Source organism: Drosophila virilis, chromosome 3, assembly GCF_030788295.1.
Source record: "Drosophila virilis strain 15010-1051.87 chromosome 3, Dvir_AGI_RSII-ME, whole genome shotgun sequence".
In the NCBI taxonomy this organism is placed as follows: domain Eukaryota; kingdom Metazoa; phylum Arthropoda; class Insecta; order Diptera; family Drosophilidae; genus Drosophila; species Drosophila virilis.
In genome coordinates, this window is record NC_091545.1 from 15531826 (window position 1) to 15559565 (window position 27740).

General features: G+C 38.9%; 1 protein-coding gene and 1 non-coding gene across 2 annotated transcripts; one reads left to right on the forward strand and one right to left on the reverse strand.

Moving 5' to 3' along the window:
- The first annotated feature begins 795 nt into the window (after positions 1–795).
- On the forward strand, positions 796–27327 carry LOC6624574 (uncharacterized). The gene is given in 8 exon segments (XM_002047544.4): positions 796–1133; positions 15960–16319; positions 17560–17647; positions 17942–18027; positions 20213–20320; positions 22139–22198; positions 23918–23989; positions 24730–27327. Coding segments are annotated over 7 exon segments (1452 nt in total). The 5' UTR covers positions 796–1133; positions 15960–16151; the 3' UTR covers positions 25600–27327.
- LOC26531358 (uncharacterized) lies at positions 22395–23383 on the reverse strand. Its single transcript, XR_011416336.1, has 3 exons — positions 23132–23383; positions 22873–23049; positions 22395–22810 (listed from the first exon to the last, which is right to left on the reverse strand). It is a non-coding gene; the product is annotated as an uncharacterized protein (transcript).
- Positions 27328–27740: the final 413 nt, after the last annotated feature.

Consider the following 27740-nt stretch of genomic DNA (forward strand, 5'->3'; position numbering starts at 1 on the left):
AGCAAATAGTCGAAAGTAGAAAAACACCGCTCTGAGCAACATGGTCCACGCTCGAGTCCCCCAAGTGCCCGCCAGCCCCATCGGCATGCCTTTTTTGTGCAAGCACTACTGCTGGCATTTCCGTTTCCGTTTAAAAAAAAAAAAAAAAAAACTGTACCAAGTCAGACGTTGACTTTTGTGCAGACATTTATATGCACTTTCTTAACTAGTCCAGTGACTGGTTGGAGTGCGGTATTTATCATTATATGATATTTGGTTGTAGGGAAAAACTGATTATATAAATTAAAGAAATGGTTACATTTTGTATATCAGGACACATTGCGAATACACAAACCTAAGCATACAAAATACTCTGCCCGAAAAAAAATAAATAAAACGTATCGCAAGTGCACTTGCAACTTCCAAGAAGCTGGACCAACCGAACGGCAACTCTAAGATAAATTGTAATTTATTCGCTTAGCTGACAGGGGCCCATAAATTATGAGAGCCAAATAATTTGCATGCAGTTTTTTTTGTGCCACCTTCCTGCGCATATGGACAAAAAATGGCCACAAAATAGAGGAAAGCCTGTCCAGACTGAAGCTGGAAATAAACCATGTGTTGGTTTCGCTGCGTCTTCGATTTGTTGCCTTCAAAACAATTGGCGGCAAACAAGTATCAAGTGGCCAAATGGCCAATAGCAAATTGGTCGAAACGGATGCCAACATTGGTCGAAAACTGACGAGTGTGCTCTCGTGAAAGCTCCACGCCCGAAAGCTTTCGCAGTCTCGCCTTAAATACTGGCGCGCTGATAAAACCCAAAGCAGTTGCCGTTTCGTACGCGTTGCCAACACAGCAACATCAGCAGCTATCGGTGTTTGTGTGTGTCTCTGTGAGTGTTGGTAAGAGAGAACAAGATAGAACGTAAAATCATACAAAAACCGTTGCCTACTTTTGAGCGCCAAGTAAAAAGCGCCGATCTAACAGTACCGCATACGATTGCCGGCAAAGTGCATAACGGTGCATGCATGATACGGGTCGGAAAACTTGTCTTAAAGCATTTATTGTGGATGCAGAAGGTGAACCACAAGTGAAAGGTGAAAGAGCAGAGTGAAATAAAATTTGAGTTTTAAATACAATTGCCAAAGACCTGGGTAAGTAGCTCAAGCTTAAGCGTTAATTAGTGCTTATGCTTCACAGGGGATTTGGGTAATTAAACAGGACGTTCTAATAAAAAGAAATTTAGAAGAGAATGGCATGCCTTTTGCTCGACTCCACAGCTGACTTAAGGGATGAATATGTACTGAATCTCTAGTAAAGCGGTCCATTAACCTTTTATAATACAAGATTAGGCAAAATTCATTTGTTAGCAAGAAAGTTTTAAAGAAATTATAACAAAGCAAGAATTTAAAGGCCATTCTCAACTAAAACATATGAGAAAACTTTCTGACATTTTAATTTTCATCTGACTAAGTTTTAAGCTATTCAAAATTGAACTTTATTGTTATTATTTGACTTGCAAATTGGTTAAATAAAAATTTGTAGCAGACAATAAGCAAATATGTTTTTGTGCATTTTCATTCAAGTGCAATGAAATAAAATGCAATTTAATTGTGGCCAATTCATTCAAATTGAGTGACAAGTAAAGCATTAAAAGTTTTGTCTGCCAACCATGCCAAATTGTCAGCAATAGTTTTGACGTTTCTTACAACTCAACCAATGTGAATTCCATTTGCAAATTTTACTTGAATTAAGTTCCGTGTTCAATCAAACATTTTTAAACATTTCTTCAACCGTGTAACTCCTGCCGATGCTACAGGAGGCAACGGAAAACTGCCCAAAACATGCACAGAAATCAGTCACAAAAATGTTGACAAAAAAAATCCCAACGGCATTACGCGAAGGCGGCAATTTTACGGCAGTTTGACTTTGCCAACGGCAGTCGCATCCTTTAAAGCCTACACGTGGAAATGTGCTCAAGCACAGGACGAGCGCGGCACAGGAGCAGCAACAAAAATGGCAATGCTCAAGTGGCGCAGCGCTTAACACAAATTAGACGCACTTAATTACAGCGCAAACAGTCGTCGGGAGTGGCCGTAAAATGTGCGATGAAAACGCTTAAGCCGCAAAAAAAAAATTAAATGAATTGAAGCCAACTTGAGGCGGACCCAAACCAACTTGGGCGAGGGAGAGGCGGATAGATAATGTGATAGAGACCGAGATAGAGCTGAGAGCGGCGCACTGGAATCGTCGACAATTTTCAATTTCAGCCCACAAGTTGCGGCTTAAAACTCAATTAAACGAATTGCCAAAAATTTAATTACATTCCATTTTGTTGCACTTTAAAGCAAATGCAAAGCAAAGCTCTTAAATATTTTTAAAATTCGCGATGAAAATCTTCTATGAAAGTAACTTTTAAGTAAATGAAGACAATTTAGTAGATTTTTAAGAAGAACGAAAGTTTAAAAGTCTTATGGTAATTGTTTTAGTTTTGTGTGTAATGCTTAACATACATCCATGAATATAGCCAGAATTTAGAAGTGAATTATACTCTATAAACAAATACATAACGAGAAAATATCAGATAGCCAAACATGGAAAATATTCAGATATTTTTAAAGCAAGAACACAATCTATGATTTGAACTAGCAACTTTTAATTTAGTCTAGTGGCTCAAGATCATACATTTGGGAATTTTAATCAGTTTTTGTTCTTTGGCACTTGGCCTAAAAATTAATACATATTTAAAGCAATATCTCATTTATATTTATGTAAAGCAATATTTGAGAATCACAACAACAAGAAGTACCAAAAAAAAATAACCCAAGCAATCCATAATCCATGCACATAAGCAGAAAACGCTGGCAAAAGTTTTCAAGGTTTTTCAACCCTTTTGCAAATATCCGAACTGCCCTCGACAACAACAGCTATTTCCTGTTCCGCTGCTGTACAGTTACCCCGCGCATCCGGCCACGCCCAACCATGTCGTTTATCTGGCAAACAATACGCTCATTAGTTGTCGGAGCCGCCTCATTTTAGGCCTCCTGTTGTAGCCATTGCCTCCTAGGCCGGCGACGTCAAACGCTAAGCTAAGTTTTCTTAATTTCGAATGGGAGGCACACATAAAATAATATTTTTGTTTCGGGAAACTTTGCTGGCAATTAAGTTGTAAGTGCCAGAAACTGGCCTAAGGCTCACATCGATGCGCCCCTTTCCAAATGAAGCAGTTCGTTTTAATTATTCAGATTGGGCATTAACCGTGCTGGCGAATTTCCATGCCAAAAATGTTTCAAGGCGAATCATAAAACTGAAAAGCAATATCTGCTGCATTTCGGGTTAACTTTTCCACTCGAGTTGCCCCAGCTGCCCATCCAATCGGGCAGCGGGACAAGCCAAAGCACTCCTCTCGAAACTGGTGACAAAGTAATGCAAAATGAATATGCAAATGGCACGAAGATTGACTGCCCCAGCTAAGTGCTGAGATCCACTCCGACTGCAGCCATGCAGCTGGCAGTCCAACAAGTAATGCCACTTTATTTAAGTTTCTCCTGCGGCCATAAACCTCTGGCCTCGAATTGTTGCCAATGAGTTCAACTTTAGAATGGAAATCGTGGCACTTTGTACGCAGTTCTGCTGCCAATAAAAATCCAACCGAAAAACTTTTGTCTATCAATGGGTGAAATCCTCCAAGGATTACAACGACCAAAACTGCAGAAACTGAGAAAGGGGCTCTTCAAACTTAAAACGATTTGAATGAGAATTAATTATTGGCAAGAGCTAAATGGAATCTCTTTTCCTAGTCTTAGTACTTGACATGGGAAAATCTTTTAGACAGTTCTAAAGTTGCCTTCTTTGTGGCCGTGAAATCAAGACAAAAACCCAACTAAATGTATGAGCTACAAATTTTATAATCAAAATAACATCTAAATAGAAGGATTATCTTAAACTTTCAAGATATTTAAGCGAAAAACTTGAGATGATAAAGTGAGAACTATAAAATTTATTTGGCATAGCTCTCGAAGTCTTTGAGATGCTTTTTAAAATAAAGTAAAAATCGGAATATTAAGAGAATTTTAATATGCCAATTTTGAGTAAAATGTGATGCCAATGTTCACTTAGCCTACAAAATATACTGGCTTATAGGCAGCCGCTTTATATTTATGCCATATAGAGTACAATAACAAAAGGAACATAAAGTCTACATTTTTGCATTTGTATAACCTCTTAGCGCCCTTTCGAGCGCCTCGAACGCCTCGAGTTGTGGCAGCACTTTATAACAATCTGCACTCAACTCAACGCAGCTCAGCTCAAGTCATAAACATAAAAGTCTTGGCAATGAAATGCCAAACAATAAATAATAAAACAAAATGCGAGCAGGACAAAAATCAAATTCCAAACAGGAGAATGAGACAAAAATAGGCGAATGAGCGAGATGGAAAAGGAAATTAAATATTCACGTATGAAAAAGCGAGGCGAGGAAATTACGCATACTAAATTATAAAAGCCAAATAAATGTGGCAACGGAATCCGGCGATTGGTTAGCATGACATTAGCGGGGGGAGGGCCAAGGAGGCTGATGGCTTGAACTAATTAAAACCCCCCCATTGAAACATTGGGTCTATTAGGCGTCGCTTTGTCCTTGCTCACCACACGCAGAGCCATTAATTTATTTTTATGCTTACCATAATTTCTTCTATTTTCTTGCTGCTGTTTTTGTTGTTGTTGTTGTTGTTATCGCAGTGGCAATATTTGTTTTCAGTTTCTTTGGCAAAAATTGGAACAAAAACAAAAGAGCGGCCAGACACGCAGCGCTGCCGAAGAGTATATTCAAGCAGGGACTTTAATGATGCCGCTTAACCAATACCAAGCAACGGGCGCTGGCCTGGAAAAACCAAAAATCTCTCTCCTGGGCATACCCAATATCCATCCCAGTGTGTGTGTGTGTGTATATATATAAATATTTGTGCCTGAGCCTCGCGCGCTGTGTAATTTGAATACGTATGCATACTTAATTTGCCACGGCTTTGGCTACGGCTTTGGCTCCGGCTTTGGCTACGGCTACGACTTGGGCTCTGGCTCTGGATCCGACTCTGATCCCAGCAATGGTACACTACATTATTGATTGGGTATTTGTGCAGGAATTTCATAATATATGTTAATTTTTTTATGGCACGCGGAATTAAATTCGTAGCCGATGACAATAACTAGCGGCTGCAATTGAGATGTTCTTCTAACAAAACCAAATCGAAATAAGCTGCCCACAGCTCATCATATTGATATGATATTGGTGCTGGTCAAGAATGTATACTTGATCTGGCTGAAGATATTTTTTATTCTCGTTTCGTAAGTAACTTTTCACACTGACATAAAAGAATTTAAAATCAACGATTCGATATGTATTATTATGCAAGCATAGCTAAAAGCGTTTTCTGCTTGACTCACATCTCAACTGGGCTTTAAATATCAACTCACCAGAGTATTGAGACTTAGAACACATTTGGTTGCCTTTTTTAAACATGAAATATTTCATTCTCGTAATCTTTGCCTTGGCAATGGGCTTTATAGCAGGAGAGGATAATTTTGCTATGCCACCATCTCAGGGAAAATAAATAATATTCCAAGTAAAATGTGAGAAATTACATTTCGATTGAAATTCTGTATTGTGTTTTATTATGTTCTATTGGCCTGGCTTTTGTATTTCAATCTCGATCTATTATACAATACCTATGCAACTGGGGTCAGTTCTGCTCTTCGTTAAATCACGGAAAACAAAAAACTGAATATTAATGTACAAAATTAGCATCTACTTTAATGTCATATTGTGCTCTGCTGTAGAATATTTACACAGAGTCAAAATTGGATAGTATCCCAAAGGAATTCCGTCGAAGATGTTGAATTTGATTGATTTCATTATCTTTCAATACGCATTGCATCTTTAGCTACACTCTCCGCACAGTCGTAAAAGATGCTCATCGTGAAGGAGGAAGAGGCGGTCATCAAGTGACAGGACGAGACACATTGAACCCGCAATTGTTGGCGGCAACATCAAATGGCCTCAACAGCTGTCCAAACGATGCCCGCCATAAAACGAGATGAGGCTAAAACAAAAAGCGAATATCACGTGGCCTGCATGAAAACCAAGAAGCCCACCAAAACGGCAATACCTCACATTGATTGACTATGGGGTACCCCAGAGTGCGAAATACCAATTAGCAATATTACAAGTATAAAATCCCTTTTTGTTTGTACTCATGCCTGACTTTAATATTCGATTCAACGCTGCAAACATAATGAAATTCTAACTGATATTTTACGATCTACATCATTATTGCGGGCACTTTATCATTTATAACTTCCGGAATACATTCAGTTTAATAGATTGGACATTTATCTTGTCCTTGACTATCTGGGATTAACAATGCAATTTATTATCTAAACTCTAGCTTTCCGTTAACAGAGACAAGCAAAGCTTTTCTTTTTCTTTTACAACTACCTATAATTTTATTTTTTTATTTTATTATGGAACTCGCTCGCAAACTCTTGCTACAAACTTTTTATATTAAATCTAATAAATATTTATCTGTTAGTTAATTTTAAGAAATTCTTGTTCCTCTCGGACTATTCTTGGCTAAGACAGCCCATATTCATAAGTACTTTTTGACACCTTTAGTGCACATACCTTGTCAGCTTGGGACTGCAGGGTAAAAGACTAGCAGATGGCAAAGAAAAGTTTTTGTTAGTCGACAATTGCCTGCAGCTGCACTGAAAGTCGCCCATCTCGCAGACATTGCCGCTTCAGCTTAAGCTGAAGTCCCAGTAAAGCCCACTTGACTTCCTCCCGGCACTTAATCAGTCAAATTTTATGCGTTGCGCAAATAGAGAGCCAGAGAAAGTCAAGAGTGCAAAATATGACAGAGAGGATACTGCCTAGGGGAGCGGGAGTGGAAGCGGGAGTGGGAGTGGAATAAAAATACGCTGGAAGCAGCTGTTGACAAGGGGCTTTAATTGCTTTTAGTTTTTGGACGACGGGCACATAATAATATGTTATTAAATTCGCGTTGCAAGTCTTAAAGCTGACAGCCAAAAGTTTCAGCTGTGCTGCGACTGCAATTAGGCTAAGTGGACTTTAATGTGGCACAGAGTGCTGCGTGTTGCATTTCCCCTCCTTTCCCGCCTGTCCGTTCCTCATCAAGCAAAAACCTAAAAAGACGCTGCAAGTCATTTTAGCGGTTACCAAAAAGTTGCCTACAACCAAACTTTGCATTTGCCCAAAACTTGCTCAAAAGCCAACGGGGGTTAAGAACTGTAAGATCGAGAGAGGAGGCGAGGGCAAAGGAATAGAGGGACGGCTAGATAGGGCAGACGTTAGTTGACAGTTTCAGTTAGGACTGACATACGCTATTGTCCTTGTGTTTTTACCCCTTGCTCAGCTATGATGCAATTTAGTTTGTGGCAAATTATTTTGTGTCTCATCCTCTGTGTTAGAGCTTAGACTGCGACACAGATAGATAAAGTTTCTGTTGTCGCAAAGTTGTTTCTTTTGATGCCCTAGCAAGGCGCACAGGACGGGTATACACACGCTATCAAGTGGTTGGCTCCACACTAAACAATCCCTCTTCTATGAGATTTGACTATCAGGCAGAGGCTTGTTTGTCTAGGGTATCAAATGCTTGGCATCTTTGTTTGCTTTGTCTATCTCTGAGGTCTTTTGTTTAAGTTGAACTTGTGGTTGAATTCGAGGCTTAGATAAATTTGATTCGCCTGCCCGAATGTGGCAGGTGATTTTCTTTTGGTTGCGGTTGGTCCAGCCCTTAAAATAGACAATGCATGTGAATGAAAAATTGATGATTTTGCCAAAGTGTTTTGAAGTGAATTTTTAGTTGTTAAATGACTTGACTCATTTTAGGCCATTTAACATTTGCCTTGAGCTTCATACATCTTCCAATTAGCATGACTCATCGCTGTGCTTAACGCTCATCCATGCAAATTCTATTTTTGCTCAGGAAACTTAACTAACTTTTACGACTCACGAAAATTTTCAGCTCACATTTATCTGGGCAAAGTGCGTAGTGAAAGTGCCTTTCATCAGCCTGAGCCTATTTTAATGTTGATTTATGTCAACCGCAGGATAAAGTTTACTTAACCGCGCCAGAAATGGCTGTGCTTTGCATAGATCCTAGAAGCGCGCCCCATAAAAGTCTTTGATTAAATGAAACCATTTATTACGTAGGTAAAGACAATGTCACGACACCTCTTTACCGGTTGAGTGCGGCTCAAGCTGGGGCATAAAACAATTTCTTTAAAAGTCACGAGCACACGCTGAGTTATGACAATTCGCGTTTAATGCCACGACACCGTCTCGTGCCAGGCCGTGTCGTCTACCGTGCCACAGATTCCCTGATGCAAGGGCAAGTAAATACAAACAAATTTTTAAATTTGTAAACACGCGCCAAACGAGCGACACGGTGGCTAACAGTAGCGTATTCAAGACCCAAAAAACCAACTGAGTCCCAAGCCACTTGACTAGTAAACACACACACACACACACACACACACACACGCACGCCGTCAGAGGCACTCGTGTGTGTGAGCGTGTGATATGTGCTGGTAACAGGAAATCCGACAATTTTTGAATTTCTCGCATGAGCCAAATAAAATAAACAACACGACGAAATACTCGTACACGCCTCCCTTACACGTTACGATTACGGTTAGTTCCCGAGACGTATTCCGGACTTCAATTCCGTCAATCTTTACACAATGGAAAACGGCATGAATATATTTTGCTTGCCTTCAAACTCATTTTTAAAGCAGAAAATTTATAGATTGGATCACCCACGATCAGTTCAGCGGAAAATGGATGAAAAATTGATGGAAATTGACAGACTAGATCATGGATCGGGGAAGATAGTTAATACTCTGCATGTCTGTTCTTCTCTACCAAAGACAGAGCAAGCTTACTTCCCACCGCTGCAAGCAGAAAAACGTATTTAAATATTGCCATACTATGTAATTCTCATTAATTTACATAATTATTATATTTGCAAGTTTTGGCAAATATCTACTAACAATTATTTTCCTTCCTGCTCTCCCTTTAATCAATTCGACAGCCATCTCGTTTTCCTTCGGTTACTCTTACTTATTTACTTATATATAGTTATAAGTTAATTAAATTTAGATTTTCTACTTTTGAGACTGTCCTCGTTACAGGTTCATGCTCTCAAAAAGTGTTGCAATCTCGTGTATTCAAATAGCAGCAGTAACGCTTTTTAATCAGAGTGTATGCGATTTTCTTAGAGCATTTTTGATTAGGCACAAAAACACAGCCCACGACGCCCACATGGGAAGTTAATGGCGCACTCGGCGTATGCGTAATATTGCCTGCTCATATGCCACGCATATTTGCATAATTTGTCTGCCAGCCTCGCACACACATAAAACACCCACAGACACACACACACACACACTTGCACGCCGACACACACACTTGGTTCTTGCAGCACACACATTTCCATCGTTTAGCCAGCCGAGCTGTCTGAGTTAGTAAATTGCACATACGCCTCGTATGCCACAGTGCCATTTGGGCTTAGGGCTTAAACCAAAGGTAGCAACAATGCTTGCATGGGCTAAATGCAAGTCTAGCAGATACCTTGTAAGCAGATTTCAGCTATATATGCATAATCGTATTCAGATGTATATTATGATTTGCAATATATCTACCCAAATGAGGATTCTAATGGAAAATATGCTTTATACGTTGTTGGGTGTTACAAGCTCCTTGGCTCCTCTGTTATACCCGCTTGCTATCAATGTTTAATGTGCACGGGGTATAAAAAGCATTGTTAAGGCCTGCCTTAGATGATTTGGCTGTGTCGGTGTTAAGTGTCTGTTGCAGTGTCTGACGCGCACTTGCTGACAAATTGAGCCTCCGATGTGCGCAAACAGGCAAAGGGTCTGGCAAATGAATAGAGCTGCTTGAGTGGCTAAAACGCTTGTTCCCAAAATGGAATGTGCTGCAGCAACAGGTACTTAGTATGGCTTAGACAACAAAAACCAACCGCTGACTGAAAGGATTGCTCACAAGTCTGTGCACGCCAGGTCTGTCAATCAGTTACAGATCAGATGTGAATGGGTATCTTTGACTCAATCAAACTGGCATGAAACATTTAATTATGTTGTAAACAGTATTTCATCTCTTCTTTATTAATTTACGTGCTCTTGTCGTGTGCTGATCTATTTGTGCTAGTCTACACATCATTTAGCTGCCTTGGCTATTCATTAATAAACGCTGACAGCAGCAGAAGAAGCAGCTGCTGCCTGCGTTTGTTTAACTGCAGAAACATTAACTTGGCTAAAGAACTTCAATATGTGGGCCTAATAAATCTTTTGGCTACCTTTTGACTGTAGGCCCAAACAACGAACAATGAATCATAATGCGCAGGCATGGCAAAACACCTTCGAGCCAAAGACAATATCAGGACGGGGGCACACTCATACGCCCCGTGGCACATGCAACCACCTGGAGGCACAACAACTTGTGGCCAACTGCTAATGTTATGGCGTGTCGAGAAGGCAGGCGGCAATAAAGCGTAGCATAAATTAGCCAAATAAGCAGGCGGCTAACAAACAAAGCACAACACAAAACTTTAATGTTTTGTGCTAGGCCTAACACAAAGTCAAGGCCAGAACAGAGCCTGGGGGCAGGCCAAACAGCTCGGCTTTTCGGAGCCCACAACTTGCGTAACATGTTTGTTATTGTTATTATTATTGTTATGGCTGTTGTTGTTGTGTTGGTTGCTGTGCGTTACATTAGTATAAAAAAGAAGCACACACACAGACTCGCATACATAAACCATAACCGAAAGGGCAATAATGAAATGTCTTTATGTGCCGATTATCTGAACATAACCGGGTCCAATGTGCAATTAACCGGCATGCGGTTTTAACCAACATACACCCACACACACACACACACACACACACACACACACACTTGTGTATATGAACTGATATACATGTGTCATAAATACTATGTGTGGCAGAGATTTGGTAAGCAGCTCGAAATGGTTGCCAATGGCAGCTTTTGCTGACTGGCTTTTGGGTATTAAATCAAAAGCCGCTTTTAGTTTCAGCTGATTATCTCCATTGTCAGTTGTGAATCCAGCAGCTGTTATAAAACTTAAATTTCTTATCAAGCAGCTGTCAATATTTCATAAGCCACTGCTCAAAAAGCATCTCCAACTACATCATAAGATTACATCCCTCACATTGAGCTGCCTTTAATTCAATTTTTTTTTTTTTTGGCAGAAGCTAAGCCCATTTATTTATTAAAAAAAAATTATTTCATACATTCATAACGGAGCTCATCAAATTGTGCGCTCGAAGTGAAAAAGTTAATAACATCAAGTCAAGTTTTGCGCAAGCCGGCAAAAGTCTAGCAAAAAAAAAAAAAAAGGAATCGTTGGACATGCCGTGTAGTTGTAGCTGATGTGTCCTGGCTGGCAGCTAGCCAATATTTATCCAACTATCTGCGGCTAGTCGGGCTTTCGAGCTGCGGGCTTTCGGTTTGTTTGCCATTTTTAAGCTCAACTGTAAATGAGATTTTGCACATTTGCTTTGTGGCCATCTTTCTCATTCATTTTTGCCCTTTGGCCCTCGAATGGCAATTTGCCACACAGCTTTGACGATTGCCCTAACACACGATGGACCTCACTTTCGCCCAACAGACTGCCCCTGATTCTGACTAATAATCAACTAGCTGTCGGCAGTTTCAATGTTATTCCAAAAAAATTCGCGAAAAGCGAAAGAAAAATAAAGAAAATAAATTAAATTAAAGAGTACTTCTTTACAGGCACGCAATATGCAAGGACCTTGAAGGAGGCTTCATTTTGTTATTGTTGATGAATTTAATTTGCAAAAAACATAAACTCAACAAACCTTGAGCCATAATGCTCGAGGTAATACCCTGCACCCAAATCCACAATTGGCTTGAAATGTATAAATAGGAATTAGCGTGCGCCAACAATAATTATTTTTGTGTAAAATTGTTTTCTCTGCTGGGATAGGCTATTATAATTTAGTCATGAAATGTATAACGCATAGAAGGGGACATCTTCAACCCCATAAAGTATATATATCTAGATCAGCATCCACGTTGATATGGCCATGTCCGTCTGCCCATCTGTCCGTCTGTCTGTTACCATGCGAACTAGTCTCTTATTTTTAAAGCTATTGTCCTGAAACTTTGCATAGTTCCGTCTTTCTGCAGGTGAGAACCAGCCAGATGGGATCACTATATCATGTAGCTGTGATAGGAAAGATCGGTCGAATATTGAGTACTTGCAGGAAAAACTTGTTAGTTTAATAAGATATCTTACCCAAATTCGGAATTCGTATGTTTTAATATACTTACCTTCGATATTTGGTCGAAAAGTAAAATTTTATATGGAAATATATTCTGTTCCAAACAGAGTATTTTCGAGCTTCACCTTTCTCACATATCTTCAAAAATGGAAATGTTTACAAGTGTATTAAGTCATCGGCGTACCGAAGAAGTTCTTAACTCAAATTTCTTTCATTTAATATACCCTTTCTCATCTGTTTTTGAACTGTACAGGGTGTAATCGGCAAAAAGATTGAAGCTAAAGAACGTTGTTTCCCTTGGGTCAAAATAAAAACCAGCTAAAGTCCAAATCTCTACTTATTTTATGAAACTCTCGCATAAGCCCGAAATTCCATTAGATTAAATTTAAATATATTTATAAAAACGGAATTAAATTGATGAAAAGTAACTAGATTCCTTTGCGCCACACTAGACACGTGTTCTTTAATTTAGCTGCATCTTTGGCGCTCTCTTTAAAGAAATGCCGAGTTCCAATTAAATTACCGATTAAGACAGCTGCGTGCTTTCACATACTGTGTTGCTGTGCTGGTATGCTTTTGCCTTACACTGTTTAAATTCAAGGTTTTCCATTTAACAGCAATCTGCCCATGGATTTTAATGATATTTTTTCGCTCGCTGCCACACAATGGCACTTAGGTGGCAGTTGTTACTGCGCAGAAAATTGCAATCGACAGGCTTTTCACTTTTCATGTGATTCGTGGAAGCGATGGCCAGGCCAACTGACTGACTGCCACTCGGGCGTATGCGTAATGCGTAATTAATGATGGCCACGAAATTGTCAGTTTTTGACAAGTATCGCTTGATGGACCACTGTCTAAGTCTGTGGCACTTAATCAAGACCAGACAAATCTCCAAGAAGCTTTCAATTAGTTGGCGCTTAAGTAATTATGTCTAATGCAAAAACTTGTGCCGCCTGATTGATGGCCATGGAGAGGAAAGGGCGCAAGTAAGCAGAGCCCATTTCAATAGATAACTCGTGCAAGAAACACAAGTTGGCCCGCATCTGCCAAGGCACAAACACACACACACACACACATATATATATATATATATATATAGTCAGTACTGTGAAGGACTCTTTTGCTATTACTGGCACGCTCTGCTGGTCAGCGTGAAAGGACCCAGCGGCCAACAAGCCAACTGTAGGCCACCATGAATACCCATTCACAATATAAAATGTTTACAGTGTCATAAAAATATCAGCAACAAATGCGAAACCAGAACAAACAAAAGCGAAAAAAGAGCGCAGAGCGCACAACGCGTTAGACAAATAAGAAAATGTTGAAAGCTGTCATCGGAAAATTATCAGATGAAAGCAAATGTTAAGTGCCTATGTGTTGACTTGCCAAAATAGAACTTTCCACTGAAACTAGATGAAGAACAACTAGAACTGCCTTTAAATTAAGTTCAAGTAGCAAAGTTTATCAATTCTATAAATACTATTTAAAAGCTGAAAGCTCGTCACAATTGTAATCCTGTCCAAGTCAAAAAAGCTGGCTTCTTCTTTGTGCATACTTTAAGCCTTTGCTATTCATTCCTTTGACAATATTCTGACATTCCTGAGGTATTCTGTTTTCTACTCAGCGAAAGTTAATTCTTATCTTCATTTATTCTGGAATTCCCTTACCAACCATTTTTCCAGCATTCATTTAGCATGCTAGAAAATGTCTGTTCTTTCTTGGGAAATCTTCTGGCACTCTTCTTGCTCATCTTTAGTCTCCCCATTGAACTTGCTTAAACATATAGTCCTCAATATTCTTCAATTCTAATGGCACTCTAGCTAAATCCTACTGATATTCTCTTTCTACAGAGCGAAAAAAATTAATTTCTCTTCTGGCTTGCTTTTATTCAAGATTTGTGTCAAAGGTTTGTGTGCAGCTCTTGCGTGGATTCCCTCGGAGTCAAGTGGCAAATGCATATTGCAAACATCAAGTGCTTTCATATCAAGCAAAATCATCTGACTAAAATACAATGTGCCATTCAACACCCACTCGCACTCGAATATGCACACGCCCACAATCTGACACACAAGTCCTACGAGAGCTCAACATGAAAATCAATAAAAAATATCGCATTACACACTTTACCCGCTTTGTTTTCGGTTTTATGCAGCATTTTTTTTTTTTTTTTTTGTTTGTGCTTTTATTGTATATGTGCTTTGTGTCGATTTCGATTTTGGCGGCCACGCTGGCGTATGATTGATTTTGGGGCGCAAAGGCACCACAGGCGCAGGCACTGACAAGTCGTCCACCGTGACTAGGCACAAAAACGTTGCATAACTAAAGGCGCCGGCAGCCGATACAAATTGCAATCGCAGCGTTGACATGTGGCAACGTGAAGCAGCTGCCATCAAAGAGCTTCACGAATTGCCAGTCAACAAATTCGATTCAATAAGCGCCTCCCACATGGCCTGCACCAATTTTACGTTTTTATACCCTCCACGCGACGAAAACGGGCAAAAAAGAGTATAATAGCTTTGCGCAAATGTATGCAACAGCCGAAAAAAACGTACATCTGCGAGCCAAAAAACTATATATTCGCAAAATGATGAGCCGAGTCGATCTAATGATACCTGCCTGTCTGAATATACAATAGCTAACGACCTGAACTCAAAGCCTATACTAAAATCTGTAAAAATCGATTATACTTGAGATTCTTTTTTAAAAGTCGGAAATGTTAGGAGCTAAGTACCAAGTACTTGGTATGTAAGCTATCATATGCATTATAATGATATAGAATAAATTTAACCCTTTTGATAACTTCTACCAATCCACAAAAATTAAGCTAGAGAATTGGGTCTGGGTATATACACATATTTAGCTGCTATATTTAAGCTCAGAAAATTTCCTAAGGATCGGACTATAAATACCGAAGTTAAACAAGACTTCAACATTCCAAGGCCTGAGGCAAAGGTAAGAAGAAGCGTAAACTAAGAGTATGTGTGTGTGTGTGTTTTTGTGTGTATAGAATTTAAATTCAGGGTATGTCGTAGTTGATCATCTCTGGCTAGGACACGCTTAGTTTTCATCTTTTTTTTTTTTTTTTTTTGATGATTTCCTCTTCACGAAAGCGACATTGGCATGACTGTGCTCCATATGCATGAGCGTGGGCGTGGCATAAGCTGATCAGAATGCGAGCCTATATCTGAGCATGGAGATGAGTTATTTCGAGTTGTTGCTGGCTTGTTTCTAAGCGGATTACGTGGCCGAATGATTGCGTGGAATGTCAGCTAAGAGCTTAAATTAAAAAAGTATTGAATTTTGATTGTAAACCGGAAAACATTGCGTGAAACACTCAATGCAACCGAATAGTCGTCACATATTTGTCTAAACGAGGCGGAAAATGGCAAAATGTGTACGACGCGTACAAATTGAGGCAATCATAAAGAGAATATGTTTTGAGTATATTGATTGTATTTGAGGAAATGCAAACAGCAAAAATCCGAAAGTGTTTATCGTAGATAGAAGCACACAAACACACACGCACAAAAATACACTCACGTACACGCATGCACACACTTAATGGCAACGATTTAACGCAATATTTAAAATTCGATTTTTATCTTGTATTTTTGCAGGCCAGCACCAACGGGCAACGGGCAACGGGCAACTGGCAACAACAGAGAACAACGTCAGTCAGGGAGGCAACCCTAATGGGCGGTTGCGCAACCAACAACAGCAACAACAACTGGCCACAATAGCGGCAGCAGCAGCAGCAGCAGGAGCTGCGGTAACAGGAGGCATCGCCAACGTGTTACGATGTCAACGTAATGAAAACAAAACACAAAACTTGCATTTCCGTTGCCGCTGCCACTGCGCGTAGTGAAAAAATGAAGTCCGTCATCCTTTATCCATATGGACCGCTAACTGGCGGCGCTCGCTGCTGTCGCATGTTGCATGCCAAAAATTTGGCCATAACAAGCGCAATTTACACAATTGTAAGTGCAACAACTGTCCTTGTTATTATTAAAACTCTGTTAACATCGCATTGCCTTCACGTCCCGCCGGGCGTATGCGCAATATCATTCTCAACTGTTCGTAAACTGTCCCAGTGGCAAAGTTTCTCAATTCTTCCACGTAATTAATACAAGTGCTGAACAACTTTTATGATAATTCCTTTTTTATCTTGAATGCAAATGGGAAAACCTCATTAAATTTACAGGCAACTGACAAGAGTATTAATACCTACGGCAATGTATCAAATATATTATAAATTAAAAGTCAACTTTACCAGTTCAGAGTATAGCTTTTATTTAATTTTTTCATTTCATAACATTTTTAAATATTATTTGTGGGGAATTTTTTAAGGTTTCCAAGTAAACTGAAAAATAGAAGCATGTCAAAAGACATTTTATATGGCAGATATAGTACACAGTAGTCCGATAAAGCCTACGACTACGATTTATATGCAGCCTACATTATCAATGCGAATCTATGCATAGTTTTATTAAAGTCGTTTGTAATACACGCGAAATAAGTTGAACTTTTGTTATCAACATATCTTAATTTACAGCCCGGGCACTACCTGAGATCTATACACACCCACCTTATAAGAACTATGGCCAAATATATGCCAGCTTTCCGCCACGTTGTGGATTCGCTTTTTCTTCATTTTGTGCCTTATAAATTACAATTACATGACGCTCATTATGCCATTTAATTTATGTTAATGGCCGAATCGTGCATGGGATTTTTCTATGTACTAGCAAATGCAAGAGCCGAGCCAAAGAACCAAAGGCAATGGCAACAATAACAACTGCAATTTGCGTATACAAATTATGTGCATGGAACCTGCGAGTCAAATTTGTTGTTGCATTTTAAGTACCTGGTTTTCTACTTCTTCTCTTTTGCCGCCACGTGCAATTAGTGGCACGCTTTGGTGTACTCCATCGGGTTGAATTGTAAGGATAGTCACGGAACGTAATGAATGTCTCCGCAAAGTGTAAAACTTTGTATTTAAATATTAATTGTGCTGTAAAATTGCAGCACATAAATTTATGGCCGTTTCCTCTTCGTTTGTCACGCAGCCATTTTAAGAGCAAAGACATGTTTTATGTACAAACAAAAAAGGGTTTCTCGTTTGGCACCTTTTGAATTGTCGGCACGCATTGCGTATGCGTAATATATGCGCTAATAATGTTCCCCTCTCATTGTGTTCACATTTCTCTGTCATTTTAGAATATATCGCTCTTAATCGTCCTGATCTATTCGTGGCGCATCAATGTTAACATGCACAAATCTGCCGAGCTACAGGATGTCTACTACGGTAAGCACATGTGTACCATACATATACATATGCAAATACATGAGAATGTGTCCCGGCTGGCCTTAAGCTGGGCATAATAAACGTTACACTTTGATAAATATGCAAAATGTGGCGTGTCTCCCAAGGCATAATAAATTAGACCATAATAATAAATAATTTAAAATTTATTTAACTACACATTTTATGTTTATCTTATATTTTATTTATATTTATATTGTGTAGTTTCACATATAGATAGTTGTATCTTTAGAATATTTGTGGAATTAGTTTTATTTTTGTCTTCTTATCTTGCAGGTGTGCAAATTGCATATTTTGCCATAATTGGCACACAAATGTCGATGATATTGTTAAGCATCGTGTTGATATTTGGCATCTGTCGGGTAAGTTTCGTTGTTTGCTAAAAAGCTTTTACCCATTTTACAAAACTCAACAATGGCTTGACAAACAAGCCAAGCACACACACACGCACACACACACACACACACACACACACATACACATACACGGACTGGAAAATCAAATAACTTCAAACCGAATATATGCAAATTATGCACATTTTGTGCCTGTGACCGAGCTGTTTGCAGGCCATAAACAAATAAGGCGCATTCAAATGTAAATTACCAACTTGTGCGCCCATAGGCGTATGTGCCACGCCCCCCAGTGTCTATCGCAGTGCGACGAATGATGAATGAATGAAAGGACCAAAATAAAAGCACATTAGCGACATTTTGAATTTCAAATGTCCTTTGATTATAGATTTCAGTGTGTGAATTTGAAATATTTACTTCAATAAATCAATTTTCTGATAAACATATTGACAATTTATTTAAATAATTAGAACAACTTTTTTGAATGTTAGATGTTAAAGTTGATCGAAATCTAACTAAGCTATTTGCACTTATTTTTAGAGAAGTCGTTATTCGTAATTCGATTTGGATATAACTTGGATTACAATTGAATATTTTTTAGAACAAAGTAAAACAAATAGAAATTTTAATTTATGCCCATTTATGTAAATTAACAAAAACGGAAGGGCAAAATATTTGAAGCTAAGTTCTAGCTTCCACAGCTTAACTATGAATCGAACGAAAGTAAAAAATATTTATTTTGGTGTCTGAAATAAACATATTCTAACGCAACTTTAAGCTCTATAGAATAAGAGATCGAAACATATTGAACAACTTATTCGGGTAAAAACTGACAATGGCTTGAACTTCCTGTGAGAGAATTTATGATGGAGTCATCGTAGAAAAAACAAAAAAAAAACGAGAGATGTAAATAAAGTCGAACGAACCCGCCCAACATATTTAAAAGGGTTGCCAAAAATAAAAATAAAATACCAAAAAAGGAAAATAGAATGCCACGATGGTTGAAAATGTAGACAATTTGTCACACAATTGGGTACACAAAACCATCTGTCGGTTGGCTGACGACTGGCGGCGGCGACACATGACAAAGATTATATATCCAGTTGAAGGGAGCATTGCGTGGCGCATTGTGTGGAATTTTTTAATTTCAACCTAACAACTAAAACAAAAAAAAAAAACAAAAAAATAGAACACAACCAGAGTAACAACAAATGCGAGACGGACGCCAACGAATTGCCCTAAAATGTATGCTACACTTATTTGTATAGCTCAATGTGTGCACAGCACACGTTTGTGTGTGTGTGTGTGTGTATGGGAAAACTGAGCTCTGTATGTTGGCCAAATTAATTGCAATTTGCTCTTAGGCGGCAGCAACCTGGCTGAATGGTAGCCTGTACCCGTTGCGTTTAAATAATGCATAGACCATTGGCATTAATTAAAGCTGGCTGCTTATTTTGACAACAATTTGTATGGAAAACAATTCCATGAAAGTGCACACATTTTTGGCACTGTGTGTGTGTGTGTGTGTGTGTGTGTGAGGATTGAGAGGAGCTTGGCAGAAACTCAGTTAAAATGAGAAATAACTGTTGCAGGTTGCCGAATGTGATATACCCTTGCAGACATTCGGCAGCTAAGTGATTTATGCACTTCATTGCTTATATGGGATTATATGGATTATATGGGATTTAAATGCCTGGGAGATTTCGCTTAAGAGTTTTAGTTTGAAGGATAATAAGTATGCTAGAGCTAAGACATCATGTGTGAATTTTATAGGCTTGAAAACTATAATAGTAAGCCCGTTAAATGTGCGCTATTAAAAATGTGAATATTGTTGATCTAAAAATTGCATATGCAAAATGCGCGGCTAAAACTGTCAGCAACAGCGAAGGCCCTGACCGGGAAATAAATTTAATAAATAAACCTCAAAATGCTACACGCGAAAAAGTGCCAAAAAATGCAATCACAGGTTTTGCACCCTAGTGAGATATATGACAGCACTCACATACGCACACACGCACACATACAATCAAACACACACACAGGGGGAGTGGGGGGCGGGCAGAAAATCAATGCGTTCAATTTGATGCCAGCTAAAGGTGTGCAAATGACTTTGGTTGCCTGCCCATCGCAACCTTTACAGACTATGCTCACAGAGGGATATAATATTTGTGTACCCGTTCTGTTTTGTTGCCCACAGGAAAACCCCGGCCTAATTGTACCCTGGATAATTGGCTATATTACGTTTATGGCCTTAGAAGCTGTCGCCATGGTTTATTCGAATGTATTGCGTGATCATGTGAATAAGGTAAGTCGATTCCTGTGGGGCGACCCGCAAACCGACAGGTGTGGGAATTCGGCGCTCCAGACAAACGCTTTTAATGCATATCTAAGCTGCGTAGCTGGTGGTCCATTTATTTAATGAAAACCCCCCCCACAATCAGCCTTATGCTCAGCCAGCAGTCCAACAAAAGCCTCGGCCCAGCGGGAGCTGCTTGTGAATGATATCAATGAGAGTTCTTGAATGCCGCGTTGGCATAAATCAATTCGAGCCGAAGCACAAAGATCTGGCAAAACAAACAAATAAATTGCACGGACTCAATGCTAGAAAATAACAATAACGAGAACAACAACAACAACAACAACAACAACAACAATGGAATCAACGACAATAACAAAAGACGAGGGCAAAATCCGTTACATATGTAAAAGTTGCTTTTTTATGCTAAAATCAAACAAAGAATTTAGGTTATGGTCGGATGCTAACGACAGTTAAATGCACTACAAACCAGAGACAATGAAATTGATATCTAAACACAAAACATATGCTTTCTTTGTATTGCTGTCTGTGACATGTTTGCATGTTCCCCCAATGACGTTTGGCTCTTTGCCCGGTTTCCGAAGGAAGTTTTGCTGGTTTTTTTCTTTTTGAAAAAACTATTTTTATATGTGAAAGCATATATATTGAATGAAAGTGTCTTAATATTAAAATAAATAAATATCATAGCAAACGAAAATTAAATATTCAGATAAGAACTTTCACATTAGTTTGTCACAGCGCAACTCTTTCGCTTTAAAGGTTTTAGGTTAAAATTAAGGTTTTTTAGAGCGAACGCTTTACCTTTGAATGTTGTGTTAGTCACAGTCTAGATACTAAAAACTGAAGTGCCTGATTAACCAAACGAAGCGCAGAGTCGAGTGCAAAAAAAAAATTAAAAATAAAAGCTTAAACGCACACTTAAAAGTAGTAGCAAAGCGAAGCCGCAAAGCTCAAAGCTGACAACGGGGTTCATTCACTTACTGCCACACATCCAACTCCCCTCTCTCTCACCATCTCGCTTACTCCTTTACTTAGCCAAAGCGGGCGCCATGGCATGCCATAGGCTTATTACACACATGCATTCACACTGTCTCTCTCGCTCTCGCTCACACACACAGGCAAATAGACACTGTATGTGTTGGGCATTTTTGCACGCCAACTTTTGCTGCTCTCCGCTTTGTCCCCGCCGCCATTTTTATTTGTCTTCGACATTTGTTTTTGCGGCTGCTTCTATTACGAACGTGCCCCGACGCGCCCGCTTTTTTGTTGCAATTGTTGCTTGTTTTCTTCCACCAAAGCGTTACAAAATTGCCGCCTCATGCATAATTTATTGCAATTGTGGAGGTAAAACTCATGTTTTTTTCTTTTTTCTTGCGCTCTCTTTGCCAGCGCTGCAAAAAATATTTGCCCCGTTAAAGTTTTGTTCCCCTTTTTTTTAATGCCCAGCAGCCCAAAAAAAGTACAAAAAATAAACGAACAGAAAATTGTGTAATAGGTTATGGGAAAACGTGTTTATATTATGAAACCGTCAATATTAAACAATTTAAAGCCGAATTTGTCAGAATTTCCATTGCACTCATTTAACAAACAAATAAATTCGAAATTTGTTAAAGGATTGAGCAACTTTTGGTTACAAGGTATCTCTTAGACAAACAGCCAAGTGCTTTAAATCTTACCTGGTTTCTTGCTAGCTTCAAACACACCTGAGTAACTAGAGCTGCAATTAGTTTGTCCTTAGTCTTTAGTATTTTAAATTGCATTAATTTTTGATTAATTATTTGAAATAAATGTATATTCATTTTACAGCAATTCGATGCCATGTGCAAAGCGGAGGTGGCATTTTTTATAGCACGCGCTTTTATCAATGTGAGTAATAATTCAAATTTTCGGTGATTGTGTGCGTGTGTGTTACCAATCTAAAATGTTATAAATTAAATTAAATGAATAGATGTGTAAAACAATCATTAAGCTGAGCTTGTGGCAAATCTAAAAAGCTCAATCAAGCGAAAAATGCTTGAAAAGGGTCTCCCAGGTCAACCAAAGTCGAGCATCAATAAATTATATGGAACTCTGAAAATTAGTTTTATTTGAATGTTGAAAATGAATTGAAAATTTGAATTGAATGGAATAACAGAAATATAGAATTATTACAATTGGACAGTCAGTCAAAAATTTGAGCAGGTCCCAGCTTCTAACTTTGCTTGTTTATTTTATACTCTACATTGCTTTAAATAGCCCGCATATTTAAAAATTCAAATACGCCTTCTATATTGCCATTGACTTGAGTATTGCTTCATAGTTTCTTTTGCATAGAATGACAAAGGCAATTTTCAGCGACAAGCCCATTAGTTTAATAGACGTTTGAATGCCCTCGCCCTGCATACTCTTTCCCAACACTTTGATGGACAACTTCAACAGGTGTAAGCCCAAGAAGCCGTAATAATATATCAGCCAGGGTATCATAAGTGCGGGCGCGAACTGTTCAAAGTGGCAAATTATTCCAAACTAAACACAAAAGCAGCGAAAAAACCAAATCTTACGGCTAAGGCAGCATAGGTCAAACCTAACCAGGCATTTATATGTAAAAAACCAAAGCCACAACGCAATTGTCGAGTTAGCTCGGGAGGAAGTATCAGAAATCGATGATTGTGCCACAGAGTCGGCAGCTTGATAGCCAGGGTGCAATAGTGGCACGTAAAGATATACAGACTCTCCAGCTGTTAGACAGTTCAAAGGAATATACACAGATAGATAGAAAGATATATAGATAGATGGGATCTTGGGATCTTAATACCATACCACGCCGTGTAAACACATTAATAACAGAATCCGATGCATTATGAAAAAATAATTGTTGGGTAAATTCAACATTTCCATAGATTGTCTAGATGCGTCCATCTTGAGTTTGTAAGTGCGGGCCATCAATTTAATTTGTTTATCGTATGGTATCAGCTGGAACATTACAAATGACAATTTAAAATATCGCTGAACACGTTAAAACTAATTACACAATTTTGAAATTCTATTTCTTATATATTATTATTATTTTTTTTTTTTGAAATTATACAACTTGATTACAAAAACTTTCTTTTAATTCGACTATTTACATAAATAACTTGGCTTCCTACAATACAACTTGAATAAGCCTCCAATCCAAGTTAACAAACAATACAAATTGATTTCTATTTCAGAATAATCTGTATGAATTTATGTATTTATTTATTCGTTTAGGCGAATTTCCAATAAATGCTATAAATTATTTGATTGTGGTACCATTAGCTTGTAAATGAACGACTGTGCAATACTCTAACTGCAACATGCCTGAACACTATAGAGTAGTTTATAAGGCTAGAAAATTTGTGACTTCAAAACCAATATACCTTCTCTTTCTGTCCATGGCAACAGAGTATAAGCATAAAAATGTTTTTCTGGTCATTTATAGTGTGAGTGTGTGTGCATGTGTGGGTGCTAAGTGCAATTTATGTGACTCAATTAAAACCTTTTTCTCTCTCCCCCTCTCTCTCTCTCCCCCCCCCCCCCTCTCTCTCGCTCTCTCTCTCTCTCTCTCCTATCTAAATCAAACAGGTGCTTGCCATGTGGGGCGTATTACGTTTCTATAATCTGGTGCGTTCGGGCATCACCTGGCGCGGACCGGAGGTAAGTGCGATACAATTCATTTTCCTCAATAAATGGGAAATGAAACAGAAAAACGCAAAAAACAAAAATCGTTTAACATTGTGTGGTCTGTGGCTTTTCATAAAGTAAAGTATTAAGGCGAATTCGGCAAGCCGAAGATTTAATACCCTGGAATGAAACTTAAGTTTATGTGAAGAGAATAGTGCTGCATATGGTTCAAGATATCTTGATAGAGAGTAAAATATATAGATGATTTATAATATAGTAGTTCGATCCAGCCAATTCGACTTATGCGACTCAATGCAAAGCTTCTGAGCAATTAGGAAACATTACGACTTGTTCCTGCGAATTATTCCTGATCAGGACTATGTAAACTTTATGATATCGGTATCCATTACAAAATTATAAAGTCCTCAACATTTGTTCGGTCATCACCTGCTGCGAGCCGGAGGCAAGTGCGATACAATTCATTTTACTCAATAAGTGAGAAATGGAAAAAAACCGAATAAGAAAAAATCAATTAAATGCGATTCGATACCCCAGACTATGGCAATTATGTGAGAAGAATAATACTCATACTGGCTCAAAATATATTCTTAAGGGGAAAGGATTCAGAGTTTCCGTTCGATTACGAAACAGGACAGGATTACTTGGTGCTGATCAGGAACTTGTGCATTGGATGGTCTTTATTCTTTGCCAAAAATTATAATGATTTAAGTATTTATCGGCCATTTGTCGTTGCTCTTTCCAATCGAAACCAGGCCAAGACCACGATCTTCGCGCCCATGTACAAGAGCGTGAGCACCCACAGCAAATCCTCGGTGGTCCATTTGGAGGGTAAACGTGCCAAGCAGCGCCAACGGCAGCGCCGCTACAGCGTCGAGGCGGAGACCGGCTGCTGCGCCATTTTCGACTTTGACTTTGACTACGATGACGACGATGAGGAGGAGGATGTGGAGGACGATGCGGTGGGCTACGATTATGACGACTACTATGACTACTATGAGGACGAGGATGAGCAGCAGCTGGAGCTGGAGCTGGAACAGCAGGAGGATGCGGACTGCAGCATGCTGGGTGCGAGTGCATCCAAGTCGCGCACCCGAACGGCAGCGGTTCGTGTGAAGGGTCAGCGCCAGCGGCGTAACAACAACAACATACGCAGCGTGCTGATCAATAAGCGGCACAACAAATACAAGATCAGCCGGCCGCAGACTCAGCTCGAGGTCATCAACGAGTCGGAACGCAGTGCGGGCAGCGGCAGCGACGAGAACGACTCTCTGCTGGTGGCCTATGACAGCAGCTCGTCGCTGGCGTCGGTTTGACATTGGCCGCCATGCCACAATGGAACTGCAGCAAATGGGAGCCGGAGCCAGGCAATGCCACCAGCTGATGACAGCAGCGGGAGCGGGAGCACAAGCGGAAGCGATACCAACAGCAGCAGCAGCAGCAGCGAGGACGACGACAGTCGCGAGCATCTGCAGCCTGGAGCGCGGCTCTCTGGCAAAAGTTGTGGTCAGCGTCAGCGTAAACGCCGACGTTCACTGCGACGCGTCTACTGCGCTGTAAATGTGTCCATAATGGGTATATTGGTGGCCGTGGAGATATACGCACAGCTGGCCATATTTCTATAGGTAGATCAAATCGCTTGAGGTCCTCCCAACAAAGAAGGCACAGCGATCAGCACGTGACAAATAAATGTAATAGGTATCAAACTTCAAAAATGAATAACCATTTAAAATATAAAAACATAATATATAAAGCAAACATTTGAGAAGATATGCAAATTAACAGCAGACTTGACCTTTATTAAATAAAGACAGCGAGCGGGGAAAAACAAAGATGCAAGAAAAGAAAAAGAAAATTCAAGTGTAGCTAATTTCCATTGCAAATAAGTTAATCTCCACATAGTCCAAGACCTAATCTAATCTAAGCTAATATTAAAAGGCTGCCAAGCCAAAATAGGATTAGTTTGATTCACGATTTGAACCAGCTTTCTGCGGCAGTGAAATGTGTTTGGAAGGGGGGTTTTGCTTTGTCAAACATTTTCGAACTTAACACAATTAAATTTTTTTACTTTCAGTTGCCCGTTGTGCTGAAAATATTGCAATCTCTAAATATTTTCATAAACAAGTTGCGGGCTAAATTAGATATTTTCTCAAAAATTGTCATTGGGTCAACCACAAAATAAATTTATTTTCTAGAAAACTGGGTTTCAGTTCGTTTGCTTTAATGTAAAGAAATACATTGCAGTTACAGCCTTGATATATAAGATATTACAAATACATTTTAAGATCATTTATCAAAAATAAACCATAAGATTATTAAAAATAAAAATAAGTAGGAAGTAGACAGGGATCTCAAGTATTGCAAACTTTAGTATTAGGGCAAATTCTCAACTTAAGCGGAAAGAAACAATATCAAAATGTGAACGGGTTAAGGAAGAGTGAAGCGGAACCGATTTACTAGAAAAAAAAGACCATTATCTAAAGATTATTTTCATGTTGAGCCATAATAATACAGTTTTCAAACTCTCATAACTGAGACTCGCAATTTACTCACAATTTTTGTTTTAATGGAGTGAAGAGCTTTTCGGTAAAATATCTATTGCATTAAATAAGATAAGCAACTTTCTCTCTATCAAAATAGTATATAAATATAAGTGTATTTGCGATGTTAAGATCAGATAAAAGTTATTAAGGAAAATACTTAATACATAATTATCGCACATTTGGCTCTTATCGTTGAGTCACGTACAAAAGCAAGGCAAACTTTAATTTATTTTTTTTTTTTTTGAGGCTAGCCAGAAACAAAGCTTTAAAAACTAACATTGATGTCCGAAGGGATAAGGCAAAGCTAAAATTAAATATTTGAATTGCCTGAGTGCGTTAAAAATATTAATTGTAAATAAACAAATAAAAAAAAAAAACGAATAACAAATCAGCCAGTTCATATTTATTATCAAAAAAAATAATAAAAATAGAAAACAATATTCATATCGCTAATTGTATTATTATTGTACATAATATACATATATATACATATATATATTTAAGTATATACTTGCTAAAAGTACAGTTGCGCCAAAAACAAAAGCTAATCAATTGAATGTGTGTTAATGTATACCCGAAATCAAACCAAAAACTGAATAAACACTTGATATTTGTGCAAACATAGAACACAAACGTGTGGAACACGTGAGCCATACCCCCATATCACACTCATTTTTGTTTCCCCCAGCCTATTATCGACCCGGCACTTGAGGAATGCCGACCCGGCATCGTTTACATTAAGTTTATCTCTATAAGGTGCGGGACTTTTTTTTATGGTTTTCCACACGATTAATTTTGAGCTGCGGGTTTATTTTGTTGCCGGATTTTTTTGCATGACCAAATGAAAAGTGTGTCGTGTAAAAGTGGCCTCTTCCTATCTCTTCCACTCTCTCTCACTCTCTCGAAGATGTCGCCAACTGCCCTTTATATATGTGAGGAGGCGTTAAAACGCAAACTTTGTGACGTCAGAGTGCTAGCCCATACTAATTAAATGATAAGGGGTAAAAACGCAAAAAGCGTTCGCACGACACGCGCAACACGTGATATAACCAAAATAATCAGAACCGCCGGGCGTACTCCAATATGTATATGAATTGACTCGGAGCGAGTTGAAGTACCCGAAAGTACTTGCAATGATAATGAAAATTGGGACTCATCATAGTGGGAAATTTGAGATCTAATCAGTTTGGGGCATTAGATTTAAAAGCGCTTGGGTTTTTCAG